This window comes from Sarcophilus harrisii, chromosome 1 (assembly GCF_902635505.1).
Source record: "Sarcophilus harrisii chromosome 1, mSarHar1.11, whole genome shotgun sequence".
Lineage (NCBI taxonomy): Eukaryota > Metazoa > Chordata > Mammalia > Dasyuromorphia > Dasyuridae > Sarcophilus > Sarcophilus harrisii.
Window position 1 is genome coordinate 564,791,254 of NC_045426.1, and position 20,789 is coordinate 564,812,042.

General features: G+C 32.6%; 1 protein-coding gene across 3 annotated transcripts in view; it reads right to left on the reverse strand.

Moving 5' to 3' along the window:
* MYLK4 (myosin light chain kinase family member 4) overlaps positions 1–20,789 on the reverse strand; it is a 199,686-nt gene that overhangs the window by 99,968 nt on the left and 78,929 nt on the right. For all 3 annotated transcript variants that reach the window (XM_031946947.1, XM_023496378.2, XM_031946948.1), the window contains one exon: positions 10,188–10,458. In XM_031946947.1, the coding sequence (XP_031802807.1) occupies positions 10,188–10,421 (234 nt within the window). In that variant the 5' untranslated portion in view covers positions 10,422–10,458. The remainder of the gene's footprint in view (positions 1–10,187; positions 10,459–20,789) is intronic.

Below are 20,789 nucleotides of genomic sequence, written 5' to 3' on the forward strand. Positions count from 1 at the left end.
TTATTGTTTTAATGGTTGAATAGATTTAAGAAAATATTAATAATATAGATTGAAATTAAAAGTGTATAAATATATTTTAAACATTTACCCAACATACTCCTATACTGCTTTATAAACATGGATTAAATACAGAAAAAGTGCAGTAGGAAGCTCAGGGAATGAAATAATTACTAAACTAGAGATAATAATAATAAATATAATAACATCAAGTATAAATATATATTATATATTATAATGTATATGTAATATATAATATTTGATATGTAGAAAATAATATAGAACTATATGTCATTATATACATTATACCTATTATATGTAAGAATTGTACACATAATTATTTAATATGAGTATAAAGTAATAATATATATTTTATGACTACATAATTATACATTTAGATATGATTTTGTAATTCTACCACATAATATATAATTAATTCTATATAATTGCATCTAGGCACATAATTACCTGTAGTTATGTTATATAATTACAAATAATCCATAATATCATATATAAATACATATTTATATATAATTTTATAATAGCATATAATATATTAATAATAAGATAATAAGTGGCAGTTATATAGTACTTTAAGGTTTGCAAATGGCTATATGTCATTATCTCACCACTATGGTGCCTATATCCCAAAGAAATAAAGGAAAGAGGAAAAAGATCTATGTATAAAAAAAAACGACTTATAGAAGATATTTTCATAGAAGTCAAAAAGTAGAAACTTGAAGATATTTTCCTATCGAGGAAATGGCTAAACAAATTGAGGCTTATGAATACAATGGAATATTTTTGTGCCATAAGAAATAATGAAACAGATAATTTTTGAGAAACTGGTAAGACTTTTATAAACTGAATACAGAGTGAAGTGAGCATACCTAAAAAAACAATTTATAAAAAAATAATATTATAGTGGAAATCAATTCTAAAGAACTTTAGAACTCTGATCATTATGAAGATGAACTATGAATCCAAAGGCATAGAAATGAAACATACCACTTGCCTCCTGATACAGAAGTAAAGAACTTAAAATGAAGAAAGAGACATGCATTTTTGGACATGACTAAGGTGGGAATTTGTTTTGTCATATTCTATATTACTGTGTATTGAGGGGCTTGTTTTTTGTTTTTCAGTGGGAGTAAGGTGGTAGGAAGAACAGATTAATTTTTTAAAATAATTAAAACTTGAAAATTCAAAAAACAAATAACAAGTCTTATATGGAATAGCATAAGAAGCACAGGATTTAGAATCAAACCTTGGTAGGTCATTTAATCTTTATAAGTTTTGGTTTCCTCATCTATAAAATAAGGGACAGGACTACATGACCTTTAAAACCCTTTTTTGCTCTAAATCTGACCTAGGATCCTTGGACCTCATTTGAGCCTCACAGCAATCTGATAATGTAAATTGATGATATCTAATGATTGTTATTACATTATTACCTCAATGTCATAAATTAGAAAACAGGATTGAAGTTTCCTTGATTTTTGTGGAAACATATAGCTAGCTAAATTAGGAGAACTTTGTCATCGATTTGGCTGCAGGGTGATGATTTTTTTCATCCACAGAAACTCATAAGGAGAATCTACAAAGTTGGGTGCTTATCTATCAACTGTATCAATGAAGCAAGCATCCACACCAACAAAATCTTGAAGGCAAAGTACTACTAGCACAAGCAAATTTGGATTCTACCCTCTCAATGCACAGTTTAAAGAAGTGGGAACGGATAGTTTAGAAGATAAATTTAGAGATCCTGATGGAAGAAATTTGCACTGGAAGTAAATTTTTAAATTTACTTTCAGGAATCAATTTTCAGATATTTCTGATACGATTCCAAAAGAATAAAAGAGATGGCATCTGGTAATTGTGAAAACCAATGAGAACAAGCAGAAACTACTCACCTCTATACCTATTTTCTTATCTTTATAATATATATGTATGTATATATATTTTAATAAGAACAATTTGTAGACTTTTCACTCTGTTCTCCTCTCCAATTCCATTCCAATGCATTAGTTGAGCCCCGAAGTCTAGAGTGCTTTCCCTTCTCACCTTCACCTCTCAGCTTTCCTGGCTTCTTTTAAGGCTCAGCTCAAATGCCAGCTTCAAAAGGAAGCCCTTCCTGGCTTCCTCAGCCATCTTACATCTACTTTATATATATTTTGTTTGTACATATGATCAATTATATGTTTTCTTTCTCCATTAGAATGTGAGCACCTTGAAGTCTGGGATCATGTTTTTGTCTTTGAATTCAGTGCCATGTATAAAAATATTTAAAATACTTATAAACTGACCAATTTTCTTGAGGAAAACACATTTATGGGGGAAAAGTCCTTCTCAGATAATTTTCTACAGCAATCCATATATTCATACAAAATGGGCTGAATAGTGCAAATAATACAAGATTCCTCTTGTGTATATTGATTGATCCTATACACACACACATACACACACACACACATACATACAAGCACATATACACACACATACAAATTCTTACAGATTCACATCAAATAATGTGTTTGATGTTGTGTCAAGATAATCTAAGATTATAATATTGTTAAGTCATAATAACAACTTTGTTGAATGATTCACTGAGTTTGTAACTTTCAATGACTAATTGTATAATTCAAAAGTTAGCTCAGGCCCAGTCATGAAAACTCATCTGTAATACTCCTCTAGGATTCCTATAAACCCTTATTTACAGAAACACTTCTCCTTACCCTACAATTTAAGAAAGCTTTGCATTGTTTGGTGTAATTACCAAGATCCTGTTCTTTTGACTTAGTAAAAACAAAGAAAAATTAAATACTCATATTTATGCAAGATTTTCATTTCCTTGGAAATATTTCTGAAATATTCCTAGAAGAGCCCCTATGTAAGGTTAGTTTTGACAAAATCATTCATATAAGCATAAAATATATATGCCAAAGGGCATAGCCATAATCAATTAAAAGGAAAAAAAACTAACAAGCAAAACAAAACCCAAAACAAAACCCCCCAAAAAAAACAAAAACCCCAAAAAAAATCTTTCTAATTATAATGTCCTGGAGCCAAAGTAGATATTTTGCTTTAAGGATCAGAGATAGAATACCAAAAAATAGTACAAATAATAGAAATGCACAATTAGATCTATACTTCCTCTATTTGTGAATGTGATACTACAAGGAAGAATTTCACCACACAGGCCCAGGAAAAGTAGATTCTGGGATACTCAACTATAATGTATAAGGAAGAGGATATGTGGATTGTTTCACCCTTACCAGAACAGTTCATTTGTCAAATATGCATCCTTGTAGGTATTATTGAATAAAAGTGGAATTAAAGACACATAAATGTGTATATAGTGTTATTTCTGTATTGTATTTCACTATTAAATAGATCTCAGAGATAAGGACTGATCAGGTGCTTGCCCTTTACTCAAGGGCTATGAAAGATACCTTTATAACCCCTCAAAAATTGAGTATCAACACATATGTAAATATAAAAGATATTTAGCCCTTTCACAGAAGTTGTTCTAGGAAACATCCAAAATCTTAGAGAGATTTCCTGTGGAAATGTTTTCCAGATGCTGCTGGATACTGTTTTTGAAGAAAGCTGCTATGCTGACTGCATGAAGTTCTAGAATGACATAATGTATCCTCAATTAGATCCACATTTACTTAGAAGATCAGTCTATATATCCACACTTGAAAAACAAAGTAGATGAAGATTGCAATATTGTTCAGATTATGACATGTATTTGGATAGGAAGTCAACTGAGTTAGTTTTATCAGTACACATATGGTAGACAGGCATTGCAAATAGACAATGGACTGGAATGAGTTGAATAGAAGGGTATCAGGCTATTGAATTAAATTATAAATAAGTGTCTCATAGCGTCTCAGGAAATATTAGACTTTAAGCTCCTTGAAGGTAGGAATTGAATTCATCCCCAACCCCTTCAATCTCATCTTATCTAGTATAGAGAATCATCAGAAAATGTTAGCTAATGATTAGAATAATACATAATTAAATAAAAGATGAGCCTGGATCATACTTAATAAATTATAAAGTACTCAAAATGATCTCAGCTTGATCATTGCTACAAACTCAGTTTTTCCAGTATCAATATTCTCCTAGTAGATATTCTATCATAAAACAGTAAAGATATAATCAAAAATTGCAGGTGAATCAAACAGCAACAGAAAAATAGATGGTGGCTATAGATAGGCAGCCTCATATTTACAAACAATTGACTTGCCAAGAAATAGCAATAAAAGAAATCATCACGATAAAAACGGCTAGAAGAAATGATGGAACAGTCATGAGGTCAGATTGAGATATAACAAATAGATGCTCATCTGCCACATAAATATCTTCTAAAGTATTAAAAGACTCAAAAGAAGGCCTTTCTCCTCTCTAAGGAGGATCATTAGAAAAAGTAATTGACAAGAATCTTACAAGATGGAAAGCAGGAAGGGCTATTATCTGAAAACATGAGGAATGAGGGCTCACACAGATGGAATCATGGGTACAATAAAGTACTAAATAAGTACTCTCCAAATAGGACTGATATCTCTTTGACCTAGAAGCACAATTCTTGGAGACATTGGCTTTAACATATAGTAAAAAGAGAAGCGGCCAGAGAGTCCTAGAATGTAAGTGTGAATCCTGCCTCGTTTTCTTTCAATCTGTTATGTTCAACTTTGAACAAGAGTTTCTCTGAACCTCAGTTTTACAATGTGTAAAATATTAGATTTAAAATAGAAGAACTCTACTCATGTTCCAGCTTTCGATCTATTATCCTATGATAAAAGGAAGGGGGAGTGGAATTTATAATAATGAAGGAAAAGGGAAATCAAGAAGTTTGCTTTTCACAGAAAATGCATCTTTTTAAAACATGTAGAAATTTAGCACAGTAGATGGTGCCATCTAGAGGAATAAAATATTCTTGATTTAACAGTATTTAAATGTTTGAGTACCAGCAAATCTCAAAACTAAGCTTTCCCTGCCAAGTGGCATTGAACACAATTTAGAACAAAACAAGCCTCAGTTTCTGAATATCTAAAGTAAGGACAACAGTACTTGCATGGTACAGTGGATAGAAGGGTTCAAATTATTCCTGTGACACAAAAAAATCTCATATGGTCATTGGGAAGTTAATTTTTCAGGGCTCCAGGCAACTCTCTAAGTTCAGTTACTAACTGAGTACTGATTTCTGTACTAATGAAAGGATTTTTCTAAATGGGAAATTCTTCTAATTATATTATGGGTTCAAACTCTCCCTAATTATGACTTTATTAACATATCATTTGATAATAACTCATGATAACTTTTTCTCATTAGTGGTTAGGTCATTATTTCCCTCAATGTTATTTCTCAGTCAAAGATTATCAGAAAGACAGCCAATTAATCTTTCTGTGTCACAGTAACCCTTACTGTTTTGTAGTTTTAGAATATAACTGTTTTTAGAATATGAATAGAGTCTAAATTATAGTTAGCAAACACCTATTACTTCTCTTGGGGGTTCTAGGATTGAGTGTAGTTTGCAATTTTTTCTAGGCCCCAAACTCTCATCTTTTAGTCTTGCTAATCAAACAGATTAACTGAATCACAATCTCTGCATTTCATAATTTGAGATTGTATAAAAGAGAGTCTCTTTCTCTCTTTTTGAAGGACAAAATAATTTATCATATTTTGTACAGTGAAAATTGTCAATAAATGTGCATTGTCCCTCCAAGCTATAGTTTTCACTCTCTGAACTTTACCATCATGGTCCTATATATAGTATCTTCCTTCTATTGAATTCCCTATATCCTGATTCAGTATAATTTATGGAGTAAGTGGAAGGTTAACTTATGAGCAACAATTAAAGTCCTAGATTTAATGGACTATGTTCAATCTTGGGGAGGCTTTCCCCAAATTATTTGATTTATTTTCCCTAAGAATTTATCCTTAGAACCTCAGAATTTGGCTCTATAGGGAAAAAAAAGATAAAAGGATCCTCAAACCTTGCATATATAGAATTTTGGACAATATTTTCCCCCACAAAAAGGTACATAATATAAAAGTTTCCTAGCTGAGCTTATAAATCTGTTAATTAATTGATGAGCAATTATTAACTATATTAGTCAAAACAACTCTCTAACTCCTTCCTTGACTTTCCCCTCATTCTTATCACATCTAATTTCTCCAGGATCCTATGTAGTCCTCAAGATCTATAGTTTTCTATATTTTGGTTATCTCCCCAAAAATAAACAAACATGGAATTAGAAATCTTCTGCACAATTAGTTCTGCATAATTCACATAATTCAAAGTTATAGTGGAGACAAATATCTAGGTTTGCTCCTCCATATAGCTCAGTATTTTGGTTATCTTCTAGCTGTAGGGCTATATGATGGCCACTTTTCTTTATAGGAAGCTGTCTCCAAAAATTCTTTGGCTAGAGCTTCCTCTTCTCACCTGCCATCTCTGGATTCAGAGATTCACTAGGGAGTTTTATATACAATGGTTGTTCTTCACTAGGAACCCAAGTCCAAGTTTTGATCGCTGGTCTCTGGTCTTTCTACCAAATCTCCTGGAAACTTTTTAAACATCATGCCCATGAGTGAATCTCGGAACTAGAATGACCATGTCACTCTCAGTAGGCAAACAATAAATAGGCAAACCCAAGACAAGGCTATTCTTCACATCCTCACATAAGGACATGTCATCAATCATTCTAATAGTGGTATCCATGGGTAATTTTGATGGGAAGATATTCTCACAACCTAAGCAAAGCTCTCATCTTTTAGTCTTGCTAACCAAAGATTGCTCTAAATCACAATCTCTGCATTTCATAATTTGAGATTGTACAAAAAGGAGTCTCTTTCTCTCCCTTTAAAGGACAAAAAATATATTGTATTTTGTTCAGTGAAAGTTCTCAATAAATGTGCATTGTGTTTTCCTCAAGTTGTAGTTTTCATTTTTTGGATTTCACTATTGTGGCCCTGTGACAGTACCTTTCTTCTATCCCAACCTGTTTTTCTGTTCCTATTTGTGCTTTATCTTCTCCCATTTGAATGTAAGCTACTTGAGGGCAAAAACTTTCTTTTTGCTTATATGTGTATCCCTAGTGCTTGCACAATGTATGGCACATACTAAAAGCTTAATAAATGCTTGTTGCTTTGCCTTGTTGTCTAGCTTTGCTATTGTCATGGCAGAAATATTTCATTTTAGAGATGAAGAGTACTATAAAATGAAACATCTATAAATAAATATGTAATATTGGACTCCTCCAATAGATCTGGATCAGCTGGTAGATCTCAAAGCCTTACTTACTCTGCCCTTTTGGAATGTGTGACTTCCTTCAAAACTCAACTCAAATGCCAACTCTTGAAAGAAGCCTTTTTCTGTCCCCTCAGATGCTAGTGTCATCCACTCTAAAGTTATTTTGTTTCTATCATACCTTTATCTTGTATATATTAATTTATTTCTATATTATTCCCCCCCCCCCATTAGAATGTAAGTTTTTTGAGGATGGGCACCTATTCCATTTTTATTTTGTATTGCAAAAGCTTAGTTCAGTGCTTGACACATAGAAAAACAAATACTTGCTGATTTGTTGATTATCTGATAGACGTTCAAGGTAGTCATTTCCCATAAAAGTTCTTACTCTTACAGAAAAAAATCTAATTTTTTTCCTTTTTTTTTTTAAAGAATGAGTCTTTTAAAAAGACTCTCTCTCTCTCCCACTAATTTCTTGTAATAAAGAAAAATATTCAAGTAAAGCCAACGAATGGAACAGACACATCTCACAATATATACTTTGTCCCATCTTTTATCTACAATGTGATAGAAAAAAAATTCCTTACCAATTCTTCAAGACTGAGATATTCTACTTCAAGGGAATTAATGAAAAGAAAAGCAAATGAAATAGAGCAGTTGATCAGTGGAATAGGTTAGATTTACAGAACAAAATAGTCAATGACCATAGCAATCTAGTGTGTGACAAACCCAAAGACTCCAGATTTGGTGATAAGAAAGAATTCACTATTTGATAAAAACTTCTAGGAAAATTGGAAGCTTAGTATGGCAGAAACTAGGCATTGACCCACACTTAATACCATATACCAAGATATGGTCAAAATGGGTTCATGATCTAGACATGAAGAATGATATTATTAAAAAAAATTAGAAAAAACATCGGATAATTTATCTCTCAGATCTGTGGAGGAGGAAGGAATTTGTGACCAAAGAAGAACTAAAGATCATTATGGATCACAAAATACATAATTTTGATTACATTAAGATAAAAAGTTTTTGAACAAACAAAACTAATGCAGACAAAATTAGAAGGGAAGCAATAAACTGGGAAAACATTTTTACATTCAAAAGTTCTGATGAAGGCCATATTTCTAAAATATATAGAGAATTGATTCAGATTTATAAGAATTTAAACTATTCTCCAATTGATAAATGGTCAAAGAATATGAATAGACAATTTTCAGATGAAGAAATTGAAATTATTTCTAGTCTGAAAAGGTGTTCTAAATCACTATTGATTAGAGAAATGTAAATTAAGACAACTCTGAGATACCACTACATACTTGTCAGATTGGCTAAGATGACAAGAAAAGATAATGACGAATGTTGGAGGGGATGAAAACTGTGACACATACATTGCTGATGGAACTGTGAATGGATCCAACCATTCTGGAGAGCAATTTGGAATTATGCTCAAAAAGTTATCAAACTGTGCATACCCTTTGATCTAGCAATGTTACTACTGGACTTATATCCCAAAGAGATCTTAAAGGAGGGAAAGGGACCTGTATGTGCACGAATGTTTGTTGCAGCCCTTTTTGTAGTGGCCAGAAACTGGAAACTGAGTGGATGCCCATCAATTGGCGAATGGCTGAATAAATTATGGTATATGAATGTTATGGAATATTATTGTTCTGTAAGAAATGACCAACAGGATGATTTCAGAAAGGCCTGGAGAGGCTTACATGAACTGATGCCAAGTGAAATGAGCAGAACCAGGAGATCATTATATACAGCAACAAGGTTATACGACGATCAAATCTGATGGACATGGCTTTCTTCAACAATGAGATTCAAATCACTTCCACTTGTTCAGTGATGAAGAGAGCCATCTACACCCAGAGAGAGGACCATGGGAACTGAGTGTGGAACACAACATGGCATTTTCACTCTCTCTATTGTTGTTTGCTTGCATTTTGTTTTCTTTCACATTTTTTTCCTTCCTTCTTGATCTGATTCTCCTTGTGCAGCAAGATAACTGTATAAATATATATACATATGTTGGATTAACATATATCTTAACATATGTGATGTATTGGACTACTTGCCATCCAGGGGAAGGGATGGGGGAAGGAGGGAGAAATTTGGAACAGAAGGTTTTGCAAGCGTCAGTGTTGAAAAATTACCCATGCATATGTTATGTAAATAAAAAGCTTTAATGAAAAAAAAAAAGAAAAAAAGACTGAGATATTCTAGAAAATATACTTTTAATGAAACATTTAAAAAAACAGTCCTTATAATTTCTGTAATCCAAGTTTGGATCCAAAAAACATGGTCACTCAATCTCTAGCTCAATCTTTATAATTTCCCAGAATTCCTTGATGAAATTATAATATAGAAATGGCATTCCTTGCTCCCACTCTGCTTAAAAATTTTATTATCTCCCCATCCTTCCTCGATCCCTATCCAGTTTCAAGACTTTAAGGTAAATAATAATTCACAATTCTGCCAAAAGTTGTAGGACCTCACAGAAGGAAAATCTAACTCTATTTAATATTTCTGAATCCTGTCTCCTTTTGAATTTGGGGTTGAAAGGAAAAAAACAGGCACAATTTTCAATATTTTTCTTCTAATATATGAATGCAAAATGTCTTTCCCCCCTTTCATTAATTCAATAGCATTAGCTATAATTTGTATAATGTTGTTATTTCAAGGAGGTCTCAAAGGCTTAGTTCTTACTTTACCAAAAGCCTAATCCCATTATTTCAACTTGGAATTTTTAATTAAATGAGATTTACTTTTTCACTCCTATCAACTCTTTATATCAAAACAAAATCATAATGGTTATAATTTTAAATGAATGAGTTAAATGAAAGTGTTATACATGAAAAGAGAAATGTAAAATCATTACTACTTTAAGGACAGTTAAATAAATAATGAAATACTTTACCTCATTCTCTTCAGCTCCAGAATCAAGTTCATTGGTGTTTTCCTTCAAAAAACATTGTACAGTCTCACCTTTTTCTACACATTGCAAAAAAGCCATTTTCTCCAACAGGTTACTATTGTAACATGTATTTATTCCTTCCAGCCTATTCATTTTTAACATCTTGCTTGTGAGTTTGATTAAGTTACTGTCTGGAGTACGGTTTTCATCTCTCTCTGTCTCAGATTTGTAAATCATAGAATAGTCATGCTCTTTGATTTCTCCTGCCTCTTGGCTGTAATAAAAAGAAAAAAGAAAATAGGTGTCAGTAATTTTTCATATTTTACTATTTGAGCAAAAGCCTAAGATCGATGTGGAGAATTCACTCTTCTATTAAGCTTGGAAAGGATAAGTCAGTGGTCAGGGAACAAATATGATATCACAACTAGGTTTTAAAAAGAGGTGTTTTCCACCTCCCTACAAAAATAAAAACCCAGAGATTTGTCCTAAATATTATTCAATGATTTTTTTTATTTTAAATTATAAGTGAATATCAAACAACTCACATAATTGTAAAAGACAGGTATTTGTTTTTTAAAAGAAAACCACTTTTAAAATCATGTAATGAATTATATATAGAGATGTAGAATAGAGAATTAAAAATTTAAAGTTACCAGAATTTTACTTCAAACCCTTTGTTTTAAAAGAAACTGAGGCCCAGGGATTTTGTTCTTTATAAACACACAAAAAAATAACACAGGTAAGTAACTCATCAGCAGTCTCAATAAAGATTATTGAGAAATGCTTTTAAATATTTTATCACATGATATATAGCATTCCTAATATTTCTTGGCCATTACATATGGTTAATAAATAAAACACATAAAAATATATGGTTAATATATAAACTATATAAAATAATACATAAAAATAAAATATATATAAAATAAAAACATATATTTTAATGTATTATCCATTTTCATGGCTAAGATCTGAGGCCCTCTGCTGGGGATTTTCATGAAAAATCACTTTTTCTCAATCTCTTATCCAGCTATAATTGTATTAGTTGGAATTTGTTCTTGCTTTTTTATGTGATAAATATGCAATGCAACCTACCCCCTCACTTTCACAAAACTTGAGAAATAAAATCGACAAAACTCTAATTAGTCACAAAACACTTAAATTCTTATTTTTAAAATTCCCAAATATCATTAGCCAGAACTTTATAGATAGAATATACACTTAGCACTCTCTTTACTCTGAAGAAAGCCTTACTTTTCCTAGATAGGTAGACTCATAGATATTTCTAAGGCTGATTTTGATTAACATATTCTATTCAAATGCATTTGGTGCTCAAGTATGGATCAAAGAAAACACAACATATAACTCACCCTTAGAGAAGTGGCTAGCAAAGTTAGAGAGCTTATTGATATTGCAAACTAACAGCAAACATTTAACACAGAATTGATGATATGAAGAACTCATCTAAATCTAAATCAAAAGAGAAAGAGACATTCATTTTAAGGTGTAAGATAAAAGCAAATTTACATACTGTATAAACATGAGCGAATTCCTGTGTTTTCATCATTGCAGGGGGAGAGTAGTAACTATTCCACAGGAAAAGGGAAGTGAAGAATTCAACCTCATTAGGAAACTCCCTGGGCGAAAGTCATCATTGTTACTCAGAAAAACCCTCTGTAACCTCTGGAGTATATATACTCCCTTCTCTGAATGGAAGTTCCCTTTCTCTATAATGCCAGTTTGAGCTCCTGTTTAATTAATATGGGTCTTGATCTCATATTGCTCAGCTGTTACACAGTTAGTCAGATGGGGAAGATTTTTAATTTTAGACTTCAGCCTTTTCAAGGAGGTCAGGTAAGGAGAGGATGAAATAGCACCATTGGATGAAATATCACCTTCTCCTGTTCTCTCCTCTTCTCTGTTGGAGGAGGACACAGACACCTACAAAGCTACTAATAGGAAAGGGTCCTAGAACAACAGTAGCTAAAAATGGAAATCACCCAGTCATAAAGCTGGAGAGGATGTTAAGAAAAATTCAGTGTAACACTATCTTCCTTCATTTTCCTTCAAGTAAGAGAATGTTCAAGTATCTGCGATTTCATTCTTAAAAAGAGACCCTCATAAACAACCTCTCTTGTTGATACCAACCAATGAATCAACAATCAAGTCTTAAAAAATCTATTCTCTGACACGGTGCTCGGTCCTAGTCATGCAAAAATGAAAACAAAACCATTTCTGACCTCAGGGAGCTTATATCTCTACTGCATCACAATAATGACTAAGATGTTCTTGTATGTGATTGGAATACAAGAGAACAGTCCTATTTTCCGCATGGTGCTGGAAACTGAGGCAAAATGCCTATGCAGTTTTATTTTTTAGTATCTTCCGTCCTCAAAAGTACTTATTGAGAGAATTATAAAGAATTTATCCAAAGTGGCCAATCGAGTTCATTTTTACAAATCTTCTTTGCCTGAACAAGCAATATCAAGACATTTTTAAATCTTCCTTCTTTTTTCTACAATAGTACTAATTCTTCCCTGGAGAACTTAGGTATGTTATGGCCATAGACTATCAAAGCTATATACATCATCTCACCATTGTGGGAAAGACCTCAAACTGTGAGGATTACAATCCATCCTAGACGTTTCTTCCTGTGGGTCTTCTTATCAAATTTCCACATATGCCCCAGTGGTCTTTCTACAATGTACTAGAGGCCTTTCTCTAGGTTTTTAATATATCTCAAACTTGAATCATGAGAACCTACTTCCTTTTCTGACTATATATTTCCTTAGTAATATCTTGTACAATATTTCTATGCAATTCTTGTTTATTTTCATACTTACAGCACACTTCTCTATTGTCCTCTGAATTACCTGAAATTTGGATTCTTCAGAGATTATGATTTCCATGACTCACAATCATATATCAATATTCTAGGGTTATTCTATACCAAATGCTCAAGAGAAAGTTCCTTGGTCTGACTTTCCTTCTTTTTAACACTAGTTAATTTTTAACTAGTTACTTTTTAAAAACTTTTTCAGATAGATCTTAAATAATATTTGTAAAAAAGAAAAAAGCTTAACTTTAGTACCTTGTAAATACTTGACTCTATAGAAAAGTTTATTCTCTTCCACTCACAAACCTAATGAAATCTATATTTAATGTCTACTACATGCTATGCACTTTGTGGAATACAATGAAGACAACTAAATAGCTAATAATCTAAAATTGTAACAGGCAATATAAATCAGCAGAAAGAATACTGGAGCTAAAAGCCAGACCCTTAATTGCAAACTGAACTCATCTCACTTGGAGTATGACTTTGTAACATGTCACCTCTTGTACTGGATGACATCTAAAAGTATCACTCCTACCTCAGAACAGAGGAGCCTATAAGGAACCAATTGATATAATGCATAATCCATGTGACACTATCATATGGAACAATAATCATAATAATTTTATATCGCATTTAATGTACATTGTTTCATTTGGATCTCACAGTGGCTCTCTGAGGTTGGTATTTCGGGTATTATTATTACTCTCATTTTACAAAGGAAAAAAGTAAAATTTAGAGGGATAAAGCTACTTGTCCATAATCACAGTGCTAATAAATATCAAAATCATAATTTGAATATAAGTGTTAATGACTCTATATCTAATACTCTGTTCCCTATATTATGCTTCTACTATTAATATTTTATAGAAAAGACTTCTATTCCAGTAAAAATATGAACCAATGAACAAGAAATCTAATGAGAAACTATTATAGTAAGTGGTTTCTTCCACTCCAGAAGTAATATAAAAGGTCAATCAGAAGCCATGGGGCAATAGGAAAGGCACTGTCAGCAAAGTCACCCAAGGACAGATAAATAAACCTATAACCTCCCAGGGCAAACAGAAATGAGCCAGTGAACATTGCAAGCTCTATATCTGGACACAGTGAGAGTGGATGAAGTCCGAGGACAATCAGAAAAGCCCAAGAGAGTTAATAATCCATAGAAATGGACCTTGAAAGATTTGGAGAAGAAGCAGCAACTAGGGCTATGACAAGTACTCAGAAAAGCACATCCTTAAGAAATGCCATTGAAGATCCTGAAGATTTCTACTCTGAATCTCATAATGTTGGATGGGGGTGGCCTAGAAGGTGGAGTCAGTATAAAAACTCAGAAAATCCACAACAAAAAAAAGTAGGGCCAATTACTCCACCCACAAGCACAACAAGAAGCAGAGACTGGTCATGGCACAAAGCTCCAATTCAGAAACTAAGGCTGGGGAGTCAAAACATTTTTAGAAGAATACCACCACTATAAGGAAACCAAAGAATCAAAAACAAAACAAAACAAAAATAATTACAATTCCAGAAATGAGCAAATATCCAGCATAGAAGAGTATCATTCTAAGACTATAAACAAAAACTCAAGGGGGAGGGGGAATGTATTTTCTACTAGGACTACATTGATATCTAGAGGATATTAAAGAAGAGGTTAAAAAAAATTGGTAGAAAAAAGAATTGGGAGGAGAAAAAGTAACTTAGAAGAGAAAGTGATAAGAAATAACAGACTGCAAAACATTAGATCAGCTCAAAGAGGCATCAATGAATCCATGAAACATATGTAAAATATCTGATATGAAAAATAATTACCTAGAAAATAAGCTACCAAAAAAATTTAAGAATTATTGGACTTCCTGAAAATTGTGAGTTTAAAAAAAACTGAACAGTATATTTTAAGAAATCATAAATGAAAGTTTCCCAGATAAATTTTATCCAAAAAGGAATGTAAAAATAGAATCTACTGATCACCTCCTGAAAGAAAAAATACCCCTGTGTCATTGTCAACATACAGAGCTCCTATGTCAAAGAAAGAATACTATAAGCATACAGAAAGAAGCACTACAAGTACCAACAAATAACAATTAAGACCTGGCAGCTTCTACTTAAAATGAAAGAAGATCTTGGAATACAATATTTCAGAAGTCAAACATTTAGGCTTTCAACCAAAACTAACTTATTCTGCAAAGCTGAGTATAATCCTACAGGGAAAAAATGTATTTTTAATAAGATAGGAGATTTTTTAAGCATTTATGATGTAAGGTCAACAAAATCTAAATAGAAACTATGAAATACAAGTATAAGAGTCAAAAGAAATCAAGAAAGGTAAACAAGCAACTTGAAAGGTTTGTATAAGATAAAATACAAATATTTTGATAGAGGAGATAAAAATATGTCAATTCAAAATTTAATAGTTTCAAAGGGTATTGAATAAATTAAATGAGAGGAGTTGGGGGATGGGTGGGATGATTTTCAGAAGGAAATGAGAAAGAAGGGTAAAAGTAATATACTAATTTACTTGTGTAAAAGAAAAAAGAAAGGGGTGGACCTTGCTATTTCTCATAGTTGATATATTGGTATATACAAGAAGAATATATAAACATGGAAGAAAATGTAAAAATATCAGATGAACCACACCTGAGACAAAAAAAAAAAAAAAATAGCTAGTTTTGTATAGAAATATATCAAATTCAATAGGGAATCAAGTCAAGAAAAGAAGATGAGTTAAGAGGAAAGGTAATTACCAGGAGATAATTGTCATAAACAAAACAAAATTTCTGCTCCCAAAGACAAAAGTAACTAACTAGATTCCAAAGGGATATTTACCATTCATAGTTGAATACACTGTGGTATATGAATGTAATAGAATACGAATGGTATGGGAAAATGGCAAAAGAGATGATTTTAGAGCATCCTAGAGATTTATGCATATTGAAATGAGCAGAGCCATTCTTACAAAAGGGCAACAATATTAAAAATAAAAACATTCTCTCTCTCTCTCTTTTTTGGCTGAGACAATTGGGATTAAGTGACTTGCCCAGGGTCTCACAGCTAGGAAGTGTTAATTGTCTGAGGTCAGATTTGAACTCTGGTCTGGGCTGGTATTCTATCCATTGTGCCACCTGATTGCCCTCAAGAAAAACATTCTTAGGACTTAAGAACTATAATCTTAAAGCAATGACCAACCAGATTTCCAAGGGACCTATGATAAAGGTTACTCACCTTCTAACAGAGAGCTAAGGGTCTCAAGATCTAGAGACACTTGGGGGCATTGCTAATGTATAAATTCATTTTGGATAATGATGCTTATGTGCTACAAAGATGGGTTTTTTTTCCTTCCTTTCTCTTAGTTTTTAAATGGGGAAGAGGAGCAGAGTTTACAGTAGTGATGCCAAAAAAGAAGACCACTAAAATATGTTTTTAAATACCCAGAAGAGATTTAAAAAAAGAAGAAGAAGTTTAAAAGGAACTACAGACACATAGTTTCCAAAATAATGTTTGGAATTTATTATATACTGTTTTAAAAACACAAATAGCATTGTAGGGAGTATGTGTAGTGTGTTTTGCCCATGTAGGTTATTTGTGTCCACATGGATTGTCGAGTTATGGCTCACAGGGAGCCATGAATTGGTATCTCTGAAGTTTTCTCCCCCTTTTCAAAGGGAGAGTATAGGAAGCAGAAAGTTGTGTCCAAAGGCAGGTCACTCTTCTATTCTCAGAGAGAGGATAAACAAGGCTAGAAATCTAACTGTCCCTTAAATATTTGTAATCCAGGAAAATAATTTGGGGGTTCAAACTGTGTTCCTGATTACTATTTCTTAATGTGAAAGGAGGGTTCCAAGCTTTACATACAAAGCGTGACTCCCTACTTACCATAATGCTACTTTCACAATAAATTCACATAGCAAATCAACTCATTTATTCAAAAGAGAAAATCTGCATCTTTTTCTGGAGTCTTTCTTTCCCTTCAGGTTGAAGGGAGTTGGAAGTATATGCCTTTTGTTTTTAAGCTGGAACCCCGAAGACCAGAATCTCTTTGTTCCCAGCTTTCACCAATACTCTCCTCTTACACAGATGAAAAGAATCAAGCAATCAATCTTGACCAGTGAAAATAATCCCCATACAAATGGGTTTTGAGGCTTAGATTACAGTATGACATGGAGGTCACAGTTTCATATAAATCTTTTTGTGTTTTTCTGTGAATATAGAAATGCTTTTTTTAAATTTAAGTTTGAATTTGAAAAACATGAAAAAAAATTAAATCAGAAGTTAGGTGTAAGGGTCAGTAGTTGTTAATGTCCTCAAACACTTTTAAAAATATTATAGATTAAACTGTATCTATATCTATATCTTTATTTTAGATATCTATATTTTAGATAGGTAATTCAAATAAGTATTGCCTTGGATCCAGAAGAGGCTGAATTTAATTCTGAAAAATGGCCATTGCAAAAATCTTATTAATTTTTTTATTATTCATCTATTCAGTCTCTGTCGCTCCCTTCTCCCCCCACATACAAATATGAGGTGTTTGGTATGAGAAGAAGGTGTTTGGTATTAGAGAAGACAAACACCTCTGATATGAGGGGTTACCAAACCCTGTACAAAGTTACTTATCCACTTTTAGTATGTACCTTCACCCAATTCTCATCTGTGCCTCCAAGAAACTGTAGTATGTATTGCAGCCACATACCAGTAAACCATTCAGCAGATGGACTAAACTAGATTGAGGGTAACAACAGATCTCAATCCATCAATGAGTTAGAGGGATTTTTACCTCAACCTGGCAGATTAGAACAATCTGTTCCAATAGCCATGAAGGCAGCTCAAGCAAGTGCTATGGAACACTTCAATGGCTAGGTCAGCCATTGAAGATGTGAACATCATTCCCTGGCCATCACCAGTAATCCTGATTTTTGTCTTGCCTTAGGACTTTGATGACTCAGGAAGAGACAGTGAGGCAGATGACTTTGTATAACTCTGCCTTACTTCAATACAATTCATTTGCAAATCAAGATATCACTTTGCCATGTCATTGGTCCTCTTTGAAATGGAGGATGAATAATATACATGTAAATTGGATAGTGTTGCACTTAGAATCAGGAATACTGGAATTCAATCCCAGACAAGTAGCTGTAAGATTTTAGATAAGACATTACCTCTCTTAGCCTCAGTTTCCTGATCTGTAAAATGAAGATAATAATCTACTTCACAAAGTTGTTGTAAGCACTAAATGAGCATCACAGATATAAAGGGCTTTGCAAATCTTAAATTGTGATATAAATACTTGCTATTTTTACTTATTTTTAACCTAATTATTTACATGTGATCTCCATTATAATCTCTTGCGCTTTTTTCCCCACTTCACTCTACATCAGTTCATATAAGTTTGTCTAAATTTGTCATTTCTTATTACACAAAAATATTCCATTGCATTCACATACTACAATTTGTTTAGGCATTCCCAAAGGATAAAATCATACCCTTTTTAATATCAGTCTCTTGATACCTACTCCAAGGCTCTCCTATATTACTATAGAAGCATATGTAAAAGCTCATAAATAGCAAAACTGAAAATATTAACAAATAATATTTTTTCCCAAACTTCTTTCCAGATTCTTGGGGTACTTGGAAAGGTGGCAAGTCAGTATATTAGGTGAATAATCACATTTAACTTGTTCACATTATTGCTTCCCCATCCCTTTGAAATGATTGTAACTAGCACCCATCATTTTGTATTGATAAAAGATTAAGATAGCAATGGGAAAGACCCAGTTTAACTCTAGGATTGAGATATCTAGGAAAGAATGAAATGACAATGTGGTTACTCAATAATTCTGTAAAATCATAGACTCTGTTTTGAGATGCCTTTTTCCTTATTCAAGTTTTCTATAAATATTGCATCAAATTATATTGGGGTAGAGAATCATTTTAGAGCACATGAGGAACTGTATCAGTTTGAATATCTCTCTTTTCTTATTAGAAATAGCTTAGACAAAAATGCTGTGGATCGAGCTAGGCCTGAAATCAGAGAAATCTGAGTTTGAATTTAACCTCAGCTATATATTAACTGTGTGATCCTGGTCAAGACATTTAATTTCTTTTTGCCTATTGCCTCATCTGTAAAATAATATTTAATTATTATTTTGAAATAATAATAGCACCTATCTCCTAGGATTGTTGTGAGGATCAAATGAACTAATATTGGGGAGTACCTAGAATATAGAAAGCACTATATAAATATTAGCCATTATTATTTTATGTTAAAATTGCTTCTAGCAAACAAGTCTAAATCAAAGAATAAAGTATTAATATGTTTTCCTTTGATATGTTGTCCCTCTCTTGCAAATTGTACTTCTACTTACCAAACTGAATTATTCTATGCCAAAATCTAAGATATATGGGGTATTAGAGTCACCACAAGTCTTTCATGTTTAGCATTTCTTTTTGAATTAGAATAAAATACCAGTCCCATGACTGATTCCTATTACACAATGAATAAGTTTTACTCTCTTTCCCACCTATTTTGAAGAAACCCTAACATGAGGCATAATTTACTTTGTGCCATAAGTAAATTTCTCTCTAAAATGGTAAAGTAGGAGGATCTTAAGAAGTATGAGAAAAGGGAGCTTATGAAGAGCTTAAGCAGAAGGGAGCTGAAGAGAATTTTATCCTTATACCTGATTAAAGAACAGAAAATGCACATTATCACAGTCTTTTGTACCTATCCATGGTTTCTCTTGGTTGGTTATATGTCAAAGTACTTATTACATGAAGTAACTCGGAGTATGAAAATAGGTTTGATTTCATCTTGATTAAAATGTCCCTACCTCCACTCATTCTGAGAATATTCCCTATCCCAAATTTTGAGCATTAGCATTTGGGACCTTTGTCAATTTATTTCAGTTCCAAAAATATTCCATGGCTCACTTCTGGTGAAAATGTTATTAGGCTTAGATAGTACAATTAAAATTCCTTCAAAACTATATGTCTTGCATCTTCAGAGTAAAGTTTATTTTAAAATGTCAGTTATCTCATTTGATTTTAACAAAAGCCCTGGGAGATATGGTAGACCAGGAATATCATCTCCATTTTGCAGATGAGAAAATCGCCCAGACTCAGAAAGCTAGAAAGTAGCCAAACTGAATTACACCAGATTTCCAGATATCAGTTCCTATACTCTATCCATTATAGAATTTAGTATTCTATTCTATTGTAGTTTACCAATATTACAATATATAGTTATTAAAGTCCCTTCTGTCAAAGAGAAATTCTGAGAAAAAAAAAAAGAGAGGCATTTTTCTTTCAAGAATTGTATTTACTTGGCAAGAAACTGGAAACTGAGTGGATGCCCATCACTTGGAGAATGGCTGAATGGATGCCCATCAGTTGGAGAATGGCTGAATAAACTGTGGAATATGAATATTATTGAATATTATTGTTCTGTAACAAACAATTAGCAAGATGATTTCAGAGAGGCCTGGAGAGACTCACATGAACTGATACTAAGTGAAATGAACAGAACCAGGAGATCATTGTACACAACAACAAGATTATACAATGATCAACTCTGATGGACCAGTTCCAGTGATCTTGTGATGAAGGAAGCCATCTACACCTAGAGAAAGGACTGTGAGCACTGAATGTGCTTCACAACATAGCATTTCCACTCTTTTTGTTGTTTGATTGCATTTAATTTTCTTTTTCATTTTTTCCAGTTTGATTTTTCTTGTGCAGCAAGATAATTGTATAAATATGTATGCATTTATTGGATT